At 45.2% G+C, this 18,998-nt stretch overlaps 1 protein-coding gene across 4 annotated transcripts in view; it reads left to right on the plus strand.

The window, feature by feature from the left end:
• Positions 1-18,998, plus strand: part of GPM6B (glycoprotein M6B) — a 152,663-nt gene that overhangs the window by 107,477 nt on the left and 26,188 nt on the right. Inside the window, exons 1-2 of one of the 4 annotated variants that reach the window (XM_067723196.1) lie at positions 1,591-2,034; positions 10,657-10,776. The exons of 1 other annotated variant lie outside the window; for it this stretch is intronic. In XM_067723196.1, the coding sequence (XP_067579297.1) occupies positions 1,986-2,034; positions 10,657-10,776 (169 nt within the window). In that variant the 5' untranslated portion in view covers positions 1,591-1,985. Of the gene's footprint in view, positions 1-1,590; positions 2,035-10,656; positions 10,777-18,998 lie in introns of those variants that run through there. 2 more of the 4 variants (XM_067723197.1, XM_067723198.1) reach the window with 2 other exon arrangements.

Below are 18,998 nucleotides of genomic sequence, written 5' to 3' on the forward strand. Positions count from 1 at the left end.
ATTGACTGTATTTCCCATGCTGTACATTACATCCCCGTGACTTACTTATTGTTATGTTATAACTGAAGTTTGTACTTCTTAACGTCCTTCACCCATTTCGCCCCCCTCATCCCCCTCGCCTCTGGCAACCACCAATCTCTTCTCTGTATCTGTGAGTCTGGGTTTTGTTTATTTTGTTTGGTTTGTTTTTTAGATTCCACATATAAGTGAAATCAAGTGGTATTTGTCTTTCTCAGTCTGACCTATTTCACTTAGCCTCCATGGATGGACCTTGAGGGTATTATACTGAGTTTCTATAAATCTTTTAAGTAGGGACAGTGAAGCTAAGTGGGTCAAACAAATGCTTTAAAAATGGTGCAGAAATTAACGATGCTTGGAAACATGGCTTATATCCACGATAAAAGCTTATATGCTTAGATGGGCTGGGAACGTTGGTCCAGCAGTATCTGGGGATGCAAGAAGACTTGTGAAAGCAGCAGTCAGTATCGTTGTTACAACAGGCTTTCTGCTGAGCATTTAGAACGCTCTTGAGAGCAGCCTTTGGCCTCGGGGTTCTACGGAATAAAGTTCCGTATAGAAATAACCACATCCAATAAGAAAAAGCACTCTGTTTTGATTTTTCATTCTAAGGAGTCACCAAAGTATTATTAATATTTTAATAATATTGTTTTGGTAACTCATTATTATTTAAAAATAAGCATATTATGATTATTTTTAAATAGGGATGGGTACTTTTGTTTGAATTGCGCTTGAGCTGAAGTTTCTCTTACTATCGCATACGTTAGCTGTAGACCAGGAAACAGGTTCTGTTGCTGAATTGCTACATTGCTGTTGTTAAATCTATGTTTGGGTCCTCTTTCTCTTTATGTCCATTTTCTTCCCTCTTTAATAGTCAGCCTAGCTAGCTCGCTAGAGGTTGTGTGAAAGACACATTTTTAAAAATTGAAGTATAGTTGATTTACAGCGTTGTTAGTTTCAGGTGTACAGCACAGTGATTCAGTTATACATATATACGCATATCTATTCTTTTTCAGATTCTTTTCCATTATAGGTTATTACAAGATACTGAGTATAGTTCCATGTGCTATACACTAGGGCCTTATTGGTTATCTGTTTTGTATGTGGTAGTGTGTATATGTTAATCCCAAACTTCTAATTTATCCCTCCCCTCTCCCCTTTGATAAGCATTAGTTTGTTTTCTACCTCTGTGAGTCTCCTTCTGTTTTGTAAATCATTTATTTGTATCATTTTTTAGATTCCACATATAAGTCATACCGTATGATATTTGTCTTCTTACGGAAAGACACATGTTAAAGAAAGAAAAAGAAAATGGAGACCCTGGGCATGTCCTTTGACTAGATCCTGCCAGGGTCAGGGGTAAATGAAATAAAACAAACGGTGATGCCCCGCCAAGGGGTCCCAGGGGCAAGAAAGAGTTTGCTTGTGCGAAGACACGCTTTCTGCTAGAACGCATACCGGCCGATCGCTGAGTCACGTGGTGGGAGGGGGCTCTCTCCCCTCCGCTGCACAGCCCCTGCTGTGATGTCACAAGTCTATTCTTTCCTGGGAGAATTAATTAGCATTCATCGGGTGCAGCTGGCGAGGAGGAAGGAGGGAGCCGGAGCGCACGCGTAGGCCAGCCAGAGGCGCAGCCCTGTCGGTCGGGGCGCGGGCCCCCCGGGAGCCGCATCGGGACTCGGCACCGGCGGGGCAGGCGGTGGCGGTTTTATAACCGGATTCTCCGTGACGTACGGCTGCCTGGCAGTTATCTTTCTGGACCAGTAGGCAGAGAGGGGGATTGACGCCGACGAGACTTCTGCATCTTGGAAGGGACTGTAATCTTCTGTAGTGAAGAACAGAAGCTCTCAATCACGCGGGTGTAAATAAGAGCCGGAGGGGGGCCCAAAAGAAAAGGAAGAGGAGGGGAGAAGTGTGTATTGGGGGGAGCGGGCAAAGCATTTTTGGTGGATGGTACGAAGCCAGCCATGGAAACTGCAGCCGAGGAAAATACTGAACAAAGCCAAGAGAGAAAAGGTACCCAGGGTTCTGACAATAGCCTGTTTAAATCTTTTCACTGGGGGCTTCAAAAGGGGTAGCCCGGTTTGCGTCTCGTGTAAAATAGCCTCTGAAACCATCCGGATGGCCTGGTCTGCTTTCACGGTGGTTTTCCTCCTGGAGGCTGATGTTAAGTGAATAGAGCAGCCTCTCTTCAGTCCCCTCCTGGTCCAAACCCTTCTCCCGAAAGCGGTATTGCACAGAAGGAGGTCCGCAATCTGTCACCTTGGGTAGCTAGATTGGGGAAACTGTTTTAATTACCATAATGAGTCCTAACTGAGGTCCTAGGTTCTGCATGTTATATCCCAGGGACATGGGATGCATTGCTTTCTGCTAATGCCAAGGGGCAACTGGAGGGGCACGCGTATTAAATACGCTTCGGTTCCGCTGATGCGGTAGTGATTTTGGACCTTCTCTAATTTTCGTATTTAATGCGATTGCCATTTCCGTGTATCTGACTCTGATATGTAATAACCATTTACAGTTGGAGCTTGAGAGAGAGGGAACGTCAGCGCTGTCCGCTAGTGCTGATGGAAGGCGTTGGCGGGGAGGTGCGGGGTGGGGTGTCTGCTATCTATGACTTGGACATTTGTGGGAGGAAAATCCACACAGGTCCTGTTCCTCAAAGGGCATCTTAGAAAACATCCTGATCTTGACATACGGAATGGTTTTTGTGGGGGAGAAATAAAGTGTTTTGCGGTAAGAAGGTGGCAGAAAATAGAAGCTAAAATTAATCTGTCTTTTCCTAGATAATGAGCGATTCAGGTTTGCCACCCGGTGGAATCAGCTCAGCCCGTGTGAGGTTAAGAGCATCTCACTGCATTGTAATTTATCTCCCTCACCCAAAGTTACAGACTGCTGTAAAGGCACAAGAACATATTCTGTGCCTGCAGTGGCTTTTATATCAAACGCTACCCGTGCTAGGGTTATTTCTCGTGACCCTGACATCCACTGACCGTCACTAAACAATAGTCCTTCTCCCTGATAGAGGTGCAGGTATGTTTTATATAAGAGTATGTAGGTCTGAAATTGCTGATAGTCAACCATTTTAGACCTACAAAAACGGCAATTTCACGAATCTCACCGTACCAGCGTGCTTGGGTAGGGCGATCCCTGCATAACGTTCTCTCCTAAACAGAGCAGTTTCACTTTTTAAATGAATTGCTTTTTAAAGTATGATAAAATATACAGATCATAAAATGTGCCATTTTAGCCATTTTTAGGTGAATAATTCAGTGGCATTAAGTCCATAGCGCTTAGATTTCTAAAATTGGTAGTTGTTGAGCTTAATCCCTGCGTCAAACCTACCGCCCCCCAAACAGTAACAACAAAAACCAGCTCCCCCAAAACCCCCTGCCTTTTCTTGTATGTATATATTTTTTCATTTACGTGAATGACCAAATAGCAGTAAGAGAAACACTTGGGAATATTTATAAAGTTGAGGAACTGAGATAAAAGTTTAAAGGCTCGTTTCCGTGACGATTAGAGACAAAGCTTGGGGGATATAATCATGGGATAATAGCATTGTTGTGAGGAAGCCAATCACAGTTGTAGCGATTTTTCCCTAAAACAGATGCTTAGAACACACTTTTTATTAATATGGTGTTTGCCAGCGGCAGATAAAAACCACTTTGGTCTCCGCAAAAGACATACCTTTCATTTTTCTCTCCAAAAGCAAGAAAGGGACAGAAAATCAATGTAAAATCCTTACTACGCGATTGCGGTTCTCACCATCATTTATTCTTACGGAGTGCTATTATTTTATGTTAGTTAAGTATTTATTATTTAATACGGAAATCTACAGGCTGTCACTACATCCCTGGCAATCTCTATATGAAAACTCATTAGCTGTGGTTTCAGAAACAAAATTAGAAGCAGAAGATAATTCCTGGAGGAACTTTAAAAATTACGAAATGGATAAACACTAGCTGTTTGTTAAGTAATTCAAAAGTACCAAGTTACTGCACGATACCGTCACATGTATAATACATGCTTGAGTAAGAATACGGGCCAGGGGATGGATTTTGACCACAGCAGCAGGGGTTGTGATCGCCCCGTGACCCACCAGAAATGTTGATCTGGAGGGTAGCCTGTTTACTAAGCTTCGGCTAGACGAACAAGTTCATCTGCCAGCTACGCAGGGTCAGAGCTCACATGAGTATCACATTTGTAGTTTGCCCCGTTTGTTCGCCCGTTGTCATGCAAGGCACACACAGAGGCATAAAATGATAAACATGTTTGTAGCTGCTTGCCACTCCAGGATTCCTTTAGATTTAATTTTAAATTTATAAAATCAGTGTTTACTTCATTGACGTTAACATGTACAAATTTGACACAGAGAATGCATTATGTAATTCTTGAGTGGGTGAATCTGTGGAGTTTTTTATTCCTTTTTTTCTTTTAAGCCTTTCAGCAAGGGATTTAATTTGCTAAATTGAATCCTCTACATTTTGTCACTTCCCACAGAGTTTTAACGCACATGTATTTTAGCCCCCCCCCCCCATTCTTCCTTTCCCATTTGTTGTCATAGTCGGTGGTAGGGGCAGTACTTGTCTCTGAATTTGGACTGTTATTACCCAGTGGCTAATACCCAGTAGCTTGTAGATTAATGGCTTCAGATAATTATTATAGTGTTTACTAAGAATACAAATTAAACTTAGCTTTATAAGCTGACCTCAACTTTTCCAGCTGGTGTCATTTCCCAGGAGTTGCAGCAGGACAAAGAGAGCTGTTTCTTCAAACAGCCTCATAGCTTTTGTCACCGAACCCTACTGGATGATCGAAATTCACAAGAAGTAATTTAGCAGTTATTCAGGAATTTTCACAGAAAGCAAGAAGGTTTTCTCAGACGGATGTAAGAAATGCCAAATTATTACAAAAGACAGTTTTTAAATTGGAAGCATTAAATTAAATCAAAGTGCCGAGAATTGAGTGAGCATATTAACTGAAATGAAATAAGTGGAGGAAATGAATAAGACAGAATGAAAGCAACTGGATCACGGGACTCAGTAATAAAGAGATGAGAGTGAGGTTTCTATTCCTGTCGAGTATTACTTGATGTCAATTCATTTGTGAAAACCAGTGCATCGAGAGTCGCTGGGAGGGTGTAATGTAGGGGCAGAAAAACAGTTGGATCACTTGCTCTATCGGATGGAAAAAACCCTAAGTATCTGTTAAGAAAATTATTTTTATTATATGTAGGAAATTGGAATCTACGGAAACAATTGTCAGGCTAGTTTAGCTCCTCTGAATCATTGCTCAAATAAATTTCAGAACTCCAGGTATCAAATTAAATTTCTAAGCACATAAAAAGAAAAATGTAGAAAATCAGAAATAATGTGTAGTTTAAAATAAGTTGCAGGACATAGTCAAAGTAAGAAATGAATTCAAATGGTTGACCTGATTAAAAAATGAACACATCCATTTAAATCTTTTTATGTCTTAGGTGTTTGGGGTTTTTTTGTTTTGTTTTTTTTAATGTAGCAAAAGATGTACACTTTTGGCCCTCCTTTTTGTCATTGTTGTTTAGGAAGGAAAGCACTCCTCTAGAATATATGATCTATAGGCTAAAAACCCAGAGGGACACATTTAACATGTTACACTCTTCCTGCTGATTTATGAATTATTTGATGTTGAGATTTTTACTGACGTTTTCTGATTTGACTACATACTTATGGTATGGAGAAGGTTGTAGATGCAGTGTTTTCCTATGAGAATCTGCCAGGGAGGACATTTGAAGAGAGGGTGTCTGGGGATAAGGCTGTAGAGAAAAGCGGGGCCGGCCAGATGGTGCTGGACATATGTGGTAGGTATGATACAGCTCGCTTTTTTTTTTTTTTTTTTTTTTTTTTTTTAGAAAATTTAAATGTGGAGAAGATCTCAGCAAGCCAGTTGATACCTCTCCTCCTTTGGTATTATAGTTTCCATTAGCATCCTTTTAAACACTCGGCCTCACTCATTCATTAGACAAAGAATTCGGACTCATTTCCGGAAATGTAGCTTTGCCTTCCTTGAAATTGAGTGGAAATCTTGAATTCAGATTGTAACGTTAAAAATTGTGTTTCTCTCTTATTTGGAAGTACACGCCAACTTAATAATCTTCATAACGTGACTTACAGCCTTGCTGTATCTGAGAACATGTGACATAGCCAGTGTCCCCATGACGTAAGTTTCCCCTCACTGGGCCTGGTGAAAAATTGGACTGTTCTGAGATACTCCCTTGCTTTTTTCTCCTTGGGACCCAGTGTACCTCCATGTGAGACGGTTGGCCAGAAATAAGGATGGCTGTGGGACAGAGGAAGAAGGTGGCTGTTAAGAGAGGGAGGCTACAATCCCAGCTTCACAAATGTACCTGCTTGTGTATTCATTTGTTCATTTATTTATTCATTTAATAATGTTCCTCTCTGAAACATCATCCTTCCTCTGTCCTCTCAGCTCACGTCATAGGAGCAGAAGGGTGCTAACTCATCTTAGGGACCATTCTGTGGAGTATCATCTTGCTGATTGGTGGCAAGAGGAGAATTGATGATGCCCAAGAGGAGGATTTGGACCCTTAGCCCAGAGAATATGTGATAAGAGAAAGTAAAATACTTTCCTGTTTTGTAGGATTTGATTAATTGCATTACCTTTTTTGTATATTCAAGCCTTACGAGCTATCTTTGATATCATGGGTCAGCATACTTGATCTGTAAAGGGCCCAAGAGTAAATATTTAGGCTCTGTGGGCCACACAGTCTGTTGTAACTACTCAAAGGAACGAAACTGGGTCATTTGTAGCGACGTGGATGGATCTAGAGACTGTCATACAGAGTGAAGTAAGTCAGAAAGAGGAAAACAAATATCGTATATTAACGCATGTATGTGGAACCTAGAAAAATGGTACAGATGAACCGGTTTGCAAGGCAGAAATAGAGACACAGACGTAGAGAACAAACACGTGGACACCGAGGGGGGAAAGCGGGGCGGGTGGTGGTGGTGGTGTGATGTATTGGGAGATTGGGATTGACATGGGTACACTGATGTGTATTAAATGGATGACTAATAAGAATAATAATAAAAAAAAAGCTACCAGGGTAGCATGAAACAGCCACAGATAGAGGATAAACAAATGGGTGTGGCTGTATTGCAATCAAACTTTATTTACAAAACCAGGTGGCTGTCATCGGCCGACCTCTGCTATATCCTATAGTGGTGTTATAGCTTCCTTTAATATTTTAAGTACTAGCTAAAAATGGAGGAGGATTGACGTAGCTTTCAGAGACCTGGCCCAGTGAGTATAGTCTTTCTAGGAAGCTCAGTCTTCGTCATTTAGTTGCTTCCAGTGATCATTTCCTAGATGGCCGAAAGCATACCAGTCTGCAGTTTAGTTATTCAGCCTCGTCCCTAAATTACGTCATCTGAGTAAATGGAGGGAAAAGTGTACACAGCATTATTTTGATTTCTTTTCCTCAAGTCCCCGTTGTTTGTCATACCTACTTTGGCGATGACCACCCAGTTGTGTGTCTCGCCATCAGTCACCACCGTTCACCTCAGCCCCATCCATGAGTAGCATCTGAGATGTCACAGTCTTCTGTGCTTCTTCCCGAATACCAGTCAGTCTCCTGCCCACCTCTCCCTTCTCCTCTCTAAGGGGAACGTTTGCAGGCTTCCCTCTGAAGGGCATAAGCCAGGATCTTCCTAGGTCTGTACATTTTCCCATTTCTTGACAGTTGCTCAGGAGCTGAGGCTTCTCCTTGCACTCACGTGACTCCCTTTTAAGCGTTGGGACCCTGCCCTTTTAAACGAAACATATACTGTGCTCTTTGAAATTTTATAATTTGCTATTTAATGTCTTTATTTAAGTCTGGCTCAGAAATATAAAATAGACATGATTTTCCTTCCCTTCATATCTAAAGATTAATTGTTGTCCAAAGGCCTTCCCAGTAGAAGTGGAAAGCATCCACCCACTTGCGGATCCCATCTCCACGTCTCGGGCTTGGCTGTCCTGTTTTTCTCAGGAAACACATTAGCGTTGGGCATTCCATGATTTTTCATCGTCATTGCCAAGCAGCCTGTGCCTGATTGCCTACGTGAAGAGACACGGGCAGAGAATGGATGAATCCTGTGCAAAGATCCCCTGAATTGCATGGCCTGGCTGGGGTGCAGTCAGGGTGGTGGGGGACCTAGAGGCCCATTGCTTGATCCACAGGCTCCCAGGATGTTCCCCTGCATTCAACCAAATATTTATGCAGCAGACGTTGACTGGGCACCAACTGTGTGTTGGGCTTGGAGGGAGAACTTTTTTGCAAGGAGGATGAAAATTTTTCAGATAGAAATGATCGAGTTCCTTGGAATCCTCTTGCTTGAGGTCGACACGGAGGGCTTACAGCCACTCACCAAGAGGAAATCAGCTCATACCATGAGGCCACTTGACCTCCTTCTGGTTCTTTCCACCAGCCCCACTGGGTTTCTCCGCTTTCGGGGAATGTAGCGCAACCCATGTATGAGAGAGAGTCACCCAAAATCTGAATCCAGGAAAGGCTGAGAGTTCAGAACTTTTAAGAACCCTGAAGTAACCTCAGGAGCTTGCGACCTGACAAATGTCTTTACAAGGCAGAGAAGCACAGCTCACCTCCAAAGAGACCTCAGCGGAAGAGTAGAAAATTACAGCAAGTGCACAGGCCCCTGGCTGCATGATCGCGGGCAAGGGACTTACCTTTCCGTTGCCCGTCTTCGTTTGTAGGTATCGGCGTATCCCAGCTGTTCTAAGGTGTGATCGCTCACGAGGGAATCTGATGTGAACTTAATGCATGATTAGAGGGCGTCTGAAATTCAGAACCAGGCAGATCCATCTCCTCTGACCCTAAACAGGGTCCTAAAATAAATTGCTTCAGGAAATTGGATCCCCACGATTACCAGTGGGGAATTTTGAAGTGTGTCCAGTATTCCATGAGAGATCAGAGAAGCCCAACTAAAGAAATTGTGGACTGACTGACGTGACAACTGTAGATTGAGCAAAGATTCTTTTTGAAAGGGCTGTCGTGATCATGACTCAAACATTGGAGGTACTAAGGTGACTGGCGGTGGAAAGAATCAGAACAGGTGACAGTCCTTAAAAATGTATTGACTTAGATAATTTTGCCTATGTTACACATAGAAAAAAGAACAAAAACCTTTAGACTTCGTGTAAAAAAACAAGATCCTGAGGTAACGAGTGCAACGTGCTTCGCTTGGTGACCAGCACGCGGTGAGCACGCTGTAAATTAGAGGCGTCATCATGTTCATTAAAGACAAAACCAGCAGCAGTAAAAATACTTTTATTGTGCAGTTCTGCTCTTGTCCTCGCATCGTTTTTTCCCCTTTCAAATGTCATTAAAAGTCTTTAACTGTCTTTTCAATGTCTCTAAAAGACAGTTTTACTTTACCTTGAAGCCAAAAAGGTTTGCCCTGAAACGCCACCTAGAAACGTAGGTCTCCACTTCCCAAGTGGAAATACCTCGAGAGTTTTCAGAGATTGTGGAGAGCAGAGATGGGTTTTCGTAACAGCTGGTGAGGTTTTCAGTGGACCCAGTCAGGGCAGTAGCCTTTTTGCCTCACAACATGGCAGTTTGCTTAGTCCTTAGCCTCAGTGGTCTGAGGTGCCCAGGGCATTATAACCTGCTCTTCTGATGGAATAGTTACCCACATCAGTGTCAGCACCATTTTTTTAATCCTTAAATATTTGTGGCACCCAAGAGGACGTAACCCGTCATTAGGTTTGATGGGATTCTCACCTATAAACTGGCCAGAGTGACCTTATGGTCTCTTAGGGATTTCAAGGTTGTAATTCAACTAAGAGTTACCAGCATCTGATTCTGTGTCAGGCAAGTTGATAGATATTTTTCTCTCCAATCCCCTAAGAAGTAAGAAATATAGTCAGATTACCAGATAAGGGCCTGAGTCTCCAGGAGGCCCCTTGTCACCTCATGTGGGAGGAAGCAGTGTTTCAGGCCCAAGACCAGCAGCCGTTTCTCTATAAAGACACTGGGAGATCATTGGAACAGGATTTAATCTGGAACATTCTAGACTGAAGTCCTGAGCTTAGATAAGATGAAGGGACAGAATATTGCAGATGTCAGTGGAAGGACAGGAGTTTTCATCCAAGGTTCAGCAGACCATGGGGTCATTGGCCATACTTTGCAGGCTGGAACTAGGCGCCGTCAGAGCAAGCCTGGATTCACCCTCGCTTGTGTAGCTACAATAATGATGATGCTCTGTGGGTCTGAAAGTGAAAGAAACAGAAAGACACATACGATGGTGAGAAGCCAGATTTTCCTTGTAAATAGTGTCTGCCCAAAATGATCATTCTAAGGGGCGGGACTTGGGGGGAGATGGAGAAAATACAGAAAGAAAAGACAATATTGGTGATTTTTGTCTATTTAAATTGAAAAATGGAGGAGGAGACTAACGTTCTCCGTGTATTATGCTGAGTTGATAAGGTGATACTGAAAGGTTGCAATTCAGTGGCATATTTTGTGAGCGCCCCGTTTCCTTGAACTATATGGTAAAAGAATAAATTAAAATGCTGATGTAGAATCTTTGCTGGAGATAGAGACACTGACTCTTTGCCACCTGAAATTGGCAGTGAACAGCAGAGCTGAAATGGAAATTGGCAGGTACCACTGGATGTACCCAGGCTCAAAGAACCACCAGTACCGTCCCGTGCCAACCCTGGGGGACAGGGCTAGCCTCTTGAGCAGTCCAGGTAAATACAGCCTCGGGGTGAATTCGCACAGCAAGTCAACTGTTATCTTTAATATGATTTGTGATAGCTCTTTCGGTTTGGTGTTGTTTTCTGTTTTGCTTGATGCGTTAATTTGTTCACAGGGGTAGGGGTGGAATTAGCCCCTTGAGATTTTTTTTTCATCCTCTTTCTTTTTCTCCCTTCCTTTCCATTCCACCCCATCTTTCACCTCTCTCTTCTCCCTCCTCCCTGTTTCCTCCCCCTCACCTCTTCTCAAAAGGAGCAGTGTACAGTGAGGTATGCCTTGGGGCTAAGCACGAAATTTCTAATATCTGAACCAATAATGGGTTGGGGGGGGCGTCACACATGCCCATCATGGGACCAAGAACTGAGCCAGGACATTTGAGGCGCCTGGGCTCTGAGGGTGCTGTCAGTGTCCCCACATGTCTTTCTGGCCACACTGCTCTGCAACGCTCTGATCTCACATCAGTCCATTGCCTTTGAGGAGGAAAACTCAGAGCCCATGAAATGACGAGCAGATGCCTGGGTACGCCATCCCGTCAGGTAGGTCCACAGGGTCCGCTTTCCAGTCTCCTTGCTCAGGAGGAGCGCCGGTCTCTCGGAACGTCTAAGTGTTGGGTCGGGGTGAACTGTGCATCAGCCCATCTGGGGACCCGGAAGGGGAGAAGGCTGAGCGATGTGCACAGCCACCCTCCACATCCTCGAAGTCCACACAAAGCATCCTCATACTCAGCTCAGTGAGCTAAAATTCGGTGGTTTCAAGTTACTTAAAATGTGAATATAAAGGGATGGTGGTGGGTCAGAGAAACACAACAGGCTTCAAGTTCCGCTGTAATTCTCCGTGAACCCATAGCGGCATTCCTCCCAAATGTTTGCTTACTGCTGCAGGAATAAATCAGAAATGACCACATAGACCCTGCAAGTCTAGAAAGAGCGGCCCTGAGGTACAACGTAAGACACACGTTGAGTTACAAAGTCAGACCACCTGTAATTCATTTAAATCTTTTCTTTAAAACCTAAATTGTGGCTTCAGGTTAATTAACATGAAATCTGACTTTGGAATTAGTTCTACACCTTGAGTGACGGATTCCTTCCCTCAACCTCTGGCTACTAGGCGCCAGCCCTGTGTGTGCCTGTGTAGTGCCAGTTAGAAGAGGTGAGCAAGAAATGCCATCAGACATTTGTTCTCTTGGATCCTTCGAAGGATGGAAGGTTCTGGAATCTTGAGTTTTAAAAATTACCATTAGGGGGCTTCCCTGGTGGCGCAGTTGTTGAGAGTCCGCCTGCCGATGCAGGGGACACGGGTTCGTTCCCCGGTCCGGGAAGATCCCACATGCCGCGGAGCGGCTGGGCCCGTGAGCCATGGCCACTGAGCCTGCGCGTCCGGATCCTGTGCTCCGCAACGGGAGAGGCCACAAGAGTGAGAGGCCCGCGTACTGCCAAAAAAAAAAAAAAAAATTACCATTAGACATGTATCCATACAGTGGAATACTGTGCAGCAATGGAAGGGAATGAAGTACGCATGATACACACTGCGACATGGATGGATCTCAGAAACAGGATGCTGAGTAAAAGCTGACACACGAGACCAAATACCGTAGGGGTTCCATTAGAAATGTCCAGAATTGGCAAATCCAGAGAGACAGAAAATAGCTGAGTGTTTGCCAGAGGCTGGGGTAGAAGAGGTTTTAAAATTAGATCGTGGTGATGGTTGCACCACTCTGTAAATGGACTCAAAACCACTGGATTGCACGCTTAGAACAGGTGAATTTTCTATGTAAACTTAGCTCAACAAAACAATTTTTAAAAATAATTCTACAGCATTTCTGTTGATTGATTGGCTGTGTTGGGTCTTCGTTTCTGTGCAAGGGCTTTCTCCAGTTGCGGTGAGCGGGGGCCACTCTTCATCGCGGTGCGCGGGCCTCTCACTATCGTGGTCTCTCTTGTTGCGGAGCACAAGCTCCAGACGCGCAGGCTCAGCAGTTGTGGCTCACGGGCCCAGTTGCTCCACGGCATGTGGGATCCTCCCAGACCAGGGCTCGAACCCGTGTCCCCTGCACCGGCAGGCAGACTCTCAACCACTGCGCCGCCAGAGAAGCCCAACAAAGCAATTTTTAAAACGCTCCCCCCGCCAAAGCAAAATTAAACGGGCACAATTCAATGGCAGAGAGACAGAGAATGAACAGTACTTGCTAACATGACAAGAAGGTCCCCAAATTATCCGAAAGTACTGCCAGAAAGAGAAAGGTCTTCCTTTTAAGAATGTGTCGGAAGACACCAGCCCAGTTAGAAATCGAGAAAAAAACGAAGCATCTTTCCTGGATTTGGGTGGTAAAGCGTTAAGGTCAGTATGGGCACTCTAAGCAGCAGTGGCAGCTGAGAAGAATAAATACAAGCCTCCAATTTCCTCTCTGAAACCTTTGGGGCCAAATTTATTTAAGAATTCAGAAGAGTTGAGGTTTTTGAAAAGTGACGTGGCACACATTCCACGTGTGCGGCGCCACGTCCCCAGTCAGGTCTGGGTGCATCCCCCAAGTCCAACACGTGGATCTTTCTGGAGAGCTGGAGTTACGTTTGGGCGTCAAGGAAGTTCAGTGCAGAGCAGGTTTTGCTGCCAGATGAGCTCGACCCCCCTCCCCCTACCAAAAAAAAAAAACCCTTAATTTTCAGAGCTTTCGGAATTCTGGAATGGTATGATGAGTGATCGTAGGACTCTAACAGTTCTCACGTTGCTGGTGATATTTCAGGTGAGAATTCCACGAACGAGCAGGTTCTCTTCGGAGGGGGGAGAAACAAAATCACTGAACTTGATCTCTAGCATCATCTTGCCAGATCCTGAAATGGTCTCCGTGCGCCTGTGGTGGTAACTGTGTGTGTGCGGGGTGGACATCACTGGGGGAGACGTGCCCGTGTGGCACACGCACTGCGGCCATGTGTGTCTGGAGCCGGGGCAGAGGCCTCGCGTGGGATGGTGTGAAGAGGCCATCGCGGGCCCCGGAGTGAGGGGAGCGAACGCAGCCACGGGGTCACTTTCCTAGTTGCCTGGAGATTTTGCCTGCCCCTCCATCAGTGCAGTTGCCATTCTGTGCTTAGATCCCAAACCAGATGGTGTGAGGGAAAAAATAGAGGATTCCATATGGCTCTTGTGTCTTGCTTTTTTTTTTTTCCCCCCCTCAACCTACTTATTCCCCGTTGGAGAAGTCAAGGTGCTTCCAGTTTGCTTTGCCTTGATCGTTTCCCATTTTCCTTCTTGGGTGTAACTTCTCCCTAGAATTACATTTTTAGCACTTGGTTAGTTAATCCTTCACCATCTGTTTCTTCTTTCTTCTTTTTTCATTGTTTAATTTCTTTGACCAGGTAGCATCCCCATCTTCTCTAGGCCTCCAGGCAATCAAAGGATGGGTGGCCACAAGGGCAACCCCATGTGACGCTGCCTTGGGGACCTAGGCCTGAGATGGTGGCCTGAGACAGTGGCACTCAGGAAAGAAGGAACTGTTATGGCTACAGCTGCCCTCGACGGAATATTATGCTTCACGTGTGCTTCAAGCTACTGTGGGTTGTGTTACACAGGCTTCACTCAAGAGTGTCACCTGAGAGAATTTCGATCCTCTGTTCCAAGTGTGGTCTGTGGACCAGCAGAATCAGCATCGTCTGGAAGCTTCAGCCAAATGCAGAGTCTCAGGCCCCGCCCCAGGCCTGCTGAATCCGAATCTGCATTTGGACAAGATTTCCAGATGTTTCCTGGGCACAGTTTGGGAGGCACTAATTTAGAGGCAGGTGCAAAAGCAAGAAGGGAGAAGACAGGAAGGAATCGAAGAAGTGAATTTAGAAATCTCTGTATTTAGAAAAGACGGAGAATTGCTTAAGGTGTCCATTCTCCTTTCCCTCTCTATTTATGAGGAGGCAGGTATAAGAATTGCCAGTCGTCAAGGCACTGAGTCCTGGTTAGTTTGAAAGGCCAGTGACCTCTGATTCTCTTATCTACTTGCCTGAATATGTGCTTTCTCTGATTCCTTTGTTTAAAATCTTGGTGGAGGAGAGTGGGGAGGGGCAGCGAAAGCGGGGGACAGCTTGTTTTCTTGTGGAGAGAACGAGGAGAAAGTAGTTGACAGGAGCTGGGAGAAGTTCTTTTTTCTCTTTTTTAAAGATTTGTTTATTATTTATTTAATTTATTTTTGGCCGCGTCAGGTCTTAGTTGCGGCATGCAGGATATTTCGTTGCGGCACGCGGGCTCTTCATGTGTTGCGTGGGCTTCTCTCTAGTTGTGGCGGGTGGGTTTTCTCTTCTATAGTTGTGGCGCGCAGGCTCCGGGGCGCGTGGGCTCTGTAGTTTGCGGCACGTGGGCTCTAGTTGAGGCACGCGGGCTTACTTGCCCCGTGGCATGTGGGATCTTAGTTCCCCAACCAGGGATCAAACCCGTGTCCCCTGCATTGGAAGGCAGATTCTTTACCACTGGACCACCAGGGAAGTCCCCCTCGTCACCTTCTTGAATATAATCCAGTGACATGCAAGATGCTGTCACTTAATATGGCTATAAGCTAAGGGACCAAGAATGACTATTCAGACACTGGTAAATCTGTATGTAGTTCGGCATTCAATCTGCCAGGTAAGGAGTAGAAAAATCACCCCCTTCCACCAGCTCCCCTTCTGGCCATCTTCCAAATCCAAATGGCTCTGATGCTTGGGTTAAGATGACTGTAGATAATTCCAGAAGTCCAAAGAGACCACCCTGTCACATATGGGCTAGAATGGAGAGTGTGGGGGGAGCACGGGGAATGTTGGTGTTTAGCTGAGAGTTTAGCAGGAAGCCCACGTGTTGGGATTTCCATGGCCAAGCATGGATTCCCGAGCCGCCGTGAGGGGCAAGCAAGCATTTCCTGCCTGTCCACTGCTGTGAATCAAGTCACCCTGTTGGGCTCCATGTATCTGCCCAGGTGTGACCTGAGAAGGCGGGCCCCCAGAGATCCCCAGCCTTTCTCTCTCTGGCCCCTGAGCCTGGGACTTCTCTGTTGTGGATCCACTTTATAGAGTGACACCTGGGATATGTGAGTCCTGGGAAATGCTGTTGGATTTGTTATTCTTTAATGTCACTCTGCCCTAACCTAAGGTTGTAAGGCCACTACATTTGAGGCCTTTTCTGCAAATACTTGAAATGTATTTCATGGTGGGGAACGCTTAATCTCTTCATGTGCGTCTTTGGGCTCTGTTGCTGGTTGCATGAGGACTGTACCCAGTGGTCTGACGGTGTCGTGTGGGCTCTCGGGCGGGGTGGCTTTTCCCCAGAGTCTGGTTGGAGAAGCTCTCTTGGTTTGCACAGCTCTGGCGGGGGGAGGCACCGAGTCTGTCTGATGGCTTCCAGTGATTCAAGGTGTTTCAGGTTAAATGGAGGTGAACAATGGACACAGTGCAAGCATATTCTAGCTCAGGTTAATGCTATCGATATAATGTTTCTGAGTTTTTTAAGAGTTCTTTGCATTTTGTTTTCTGCTGTGGATTAATTATTTCATTTTCAAATTACCTGCAGTTTTCACCAAAAACATGTGCCCCTATAGAGCAGGTAACTGTTTTGTATCTTATTTACCAAAGGCTATTATGTCAGCCGTATACATATAATTTTTCATTTACAAATGTTCAACTTTTTCTCAGCTGTGCTGTTGGTATATGATTAGCACTCGATTATGTAGCAGTGGCTGCGACTGTGTCTGTGATACATAGAACTCCCTTTGCCTTTTGGTCTTGTGTCTGTTCCTCAGCTCAGAGTAGGCAGACAGAGAAAGCAGAGATGAAAAGCAGATGGATCAGTATTGAGTATAAGTCTGGAGCTTTCTCTCAGGTGCAGCGTCTGGTTTTAGGGACACTGACTTGGATTATTCAAAGCAGCGATTCGCAGTCTTTTAGAAATAGTGACATCTGATCCTTGTTTCCTTTATGATGCCCCTTGTGTTGTATGTTTTCATTTTGGGTTAATTAAAATTAATTTTGTCTTGAACACTTTCGCCACCCTTAGAGCTAACTGGAGACATTGGGAAGCAGCTGAAGTCTGCTGCTAGAGGCTAGAGTCTTCCCGCCTCCCCCAGGCTGTGTCCTTTCGGGGGTCCCTGTTCACTCACACCCATGTGTTTCCATATCTGTCAAAAGCTTACATAAAATGGCTTGTGTACTAGCAAACAGCTCTGGGTGTCTGAGTCATTTAAGTGGGACGAGGCTTCCTCTGAAGAGCATCACGCTTGCGTTTTATCTGGGAACTTCCGTGGACAGTGCTTTCACCCTGAGGAATAACTCTAGTGGTGAAATGTCAGGCCAGTAGGAGAGGCAATGGGATGAAGACGAGCCTTTCCGTGGTCTTAAGACAACCTGGTTTACGTTCATGTGCTCTTTCCCAGTGGTGACACGTGGAGATTACGGAGATTCCTGTGAGGACTTGGCTTAGACCAGGCTGGTGATGCCACCCACCGTGGTTTTGTGAATAAAGTTTTATTAGAACCAGCTACGCCCATTCATTTACAGATTGTCTGTGGCTGCTTTCGTGCGAGAACAGCAGAATTCAGTGGTTGCAGCCATATGCTCTGCAAAGCCAAAGATAGTTACTGTCTGGCCCTTTCCATTAAAAAAAAAAAAGCCAACCCCTGACTTAGAGTAATTGCATCCTTAGCACACGTTGCACATCCAGTCTACTTATGGTAGGCAAGACCTAAAAATTTTGCTAGTCACTCAGTTTCCTAAAATCTTCTCCCTCCGAGATCCCTCACCTTCTTCTCTTCAGGCTCCAGATCCTTGCTCCCTGGGGTACTTGTTGTTCACAGGCTTTAGACTAAAGCTCAGCCCTTCTTCAGAGGGTCTCTTGGCTCTTTCTGGAAGCTCAGCCCCTCCTTCAGGTCCCTCTTTGAGTGTTCCCTTAATATACCTGTTAAATGGATGCCGTGGAGCTGTTTTCATCTATTATACCATTCATTGTACTTTAGCAAGTTTTATTTTCTGTGATATGTAAAAGATCATTTATATCTTGTTAAGGGCAATATTGGGGGTCATTTCTTTTTTTTTTTTTTTTGCGGTACGTGGGCCTGTCACTGTTGTGGCCTCTCCCGTTGCGGAGCACAAGCTCCGGACGCACAGGCTCAGCGGCCATGGCTCATGGGCCCAGCCGCTCCGCGGCACGTGGGATCTTCCCAGACCGGGGCACGAACCCGTATCCCCCGCATCGGCAGGCGGACTCTCAACCGCTGCGCCACCAGGGAAGCCCAGAAGTCAGTCTTTTGAAACCTTATCGGGGAAGCTAGTCAGCAAGTTCAGCCCACACTCAGGGGGAGGGAATTACACAAGGGTATGAATATCAGGGGGTGAGGATCATCGGGGGTGTCTTAGAAGGCCGCCTGCTGCAAGCTGTATAAACATTTCAAAATGGAAATGCGTCATGTGCCTCCTTAGAGCACTGTCTTCTCTCCTTAATGACAGTAGCCCCCTCACTTTCCTGTCACCAAGTGGGGGGAGCCCACAGGTTCTGTAGCCACAGGATACGTCCCCCCAGCCCACCCCAGCCAGGTTGATGTGGCTCCTGCCTTTTGCTGCCAATTCTTAGTTTCCAAAGGGGGACTCGTAACCTTTTAACATTACTAGCATCTTTTGTAAAAATCAAACTTAAGAAGCAGATCTTAAAAAGAAAAGGTGAAAAGAAAAAGAAGCAGGTCTTTTTTTTTTAAAAAAACTTTTTTGAGGTGTAATTGGTATGTGTAAGCTGCGTATACTTAAAGTGGCCTGTTTGATAAGTTTTGACATATGTATGTGCCCATGAAACCAGCACCACAAGCAGGATGATGACATGTCCGTCAATCCCAAAGCTTCCCTGGGTCCCTTTATAAGCCCTCCCTCTCCAAGCAACCACTGATTTGCCTTCTGGCTCTCTGGGTTAGTTGACATTTTCTGGAATGGCCCTTAGGAAGATTCGTTCACATATATTCTCTCATCTTTTCTTGCCAAGCCATTCCCATAAAATGTTGTGTGACACTGACTGCTTCACAGCTCCAAGCTTCGTCTGCTTTTCCCCCTTCCTGCCTCCACTGAAAACGCCCTGCCCCCCTTGAACACAACTCAGAAAGACCCATTCTGCTACCACCTACAGTGGAAGAGTTTAGTTTGCACCCACTCCAGTCCAGCCTACACACTAGTGCCAGATTAGTCTCTTAAAAGCACACCTCAGATCACGTCACTGGCTTGCTCACAAACCT

The sequence above is a fragment of the Pseudorca crassidens genome, chromosome X (assembly GCF_039906515.1).
Source record: "Pseudorca crassidens isolate mPseCra1 chromosome X, mPseCra1.hap1, whole genome shotgun sequence".
Classification (NCBI taxonomy): Eukaryota; Metazoa; Chordata; class Mammalia; order Artiodactyla; family Delphinidae; genus Pseudorca; species Pseudorca crassidens.